The 754-nt window shown below is 22.0% G+C and overlaps 1 protein-coding gene across 1 annotated transcript; it reads right to left on the reverse strand.

The window, feature by feature from the left end:
* Positions 1-215: 215 nt before the first annotated feature.
* PGSY75_0032400 (exported protein (PHISTa)) lies at positions 216-754 on the reverse strand (the record flags this gene model as incomplete). Its single annotated transcript, XM_018783460.1, has 1 exon — positions 216-754. A coding segment is annotated over one exon (539 nt), but the record flags the coding sequence as incomplete, so codon positions are not given.

Here is a 754-nt window from a genome sequence, read left to right on the forward strand (position 1 = left end):
TATATATATATATATTTCGTATAGTAATTATAAATACGTTCAACATACAATTATCTCCTACATACTTATTATTATTATTGTTCTTATATATATATATATATATATATATACATATAATAAATAATTATTTATATATAATTCAATAGATTTAAAAAAACTTTACTTCTTAATGGTATATAAATATAATATAAATAAAACATATATTTTTTTCAAAATTACATCCTATGTATCCGTGTATAACGTTCTTGTTCAACATCAGCTAAAAGTTCCTTTTGATGTTTTTTATGTAATTCTTTTTTTAATGTTTTTAAATGTTCTAAGAATGAATAAATAAATTTCAATATATCATCAAGTGTATGTTCACCATTAATTAAGTTATAAAGGTTTTTAGTGTATTCTACCTCTTCCTTTCCTACTGCTTGAATTAATCTGAAAATATGTCCTTCCAATCTACAGTTATATACAAACCTATTATAACTTGAGTGATCAGTCCTATTAAGAAAATCATCATCTAAATATTTTTGTATTGATGCCTTTAACTGTAGATATATATTATCCAAACCTTCTTTTGCAACACCACATGTGTGCGTCCATAAATTTCTAAGATCTTCTTTGGGCGGGCATTCTTTTAATGAATTTAAAACATCAAATAATTCCTTTTCTGTTAAATTTTTTGACAAATCATTATAATTTATATTATTCATAGAACTATTACTTTTATTTTCCACATTAGTATTTTTCATATCATTGTTAG

The sequence above is a fragment of the Plasmodium gaboni genome (assembly GCF_001602025.1).
Source record: "Plasmodium gaboni strain SY75 chromosome Unknown, whole genome shotgun sequence".
Classification (NCBI taxonomy): Eukaryota; Apicomplexa; class Aconoidasida; order Haemosporida; family Plasmodiidae; genus Plasmodium; species Plasmodium gaboni.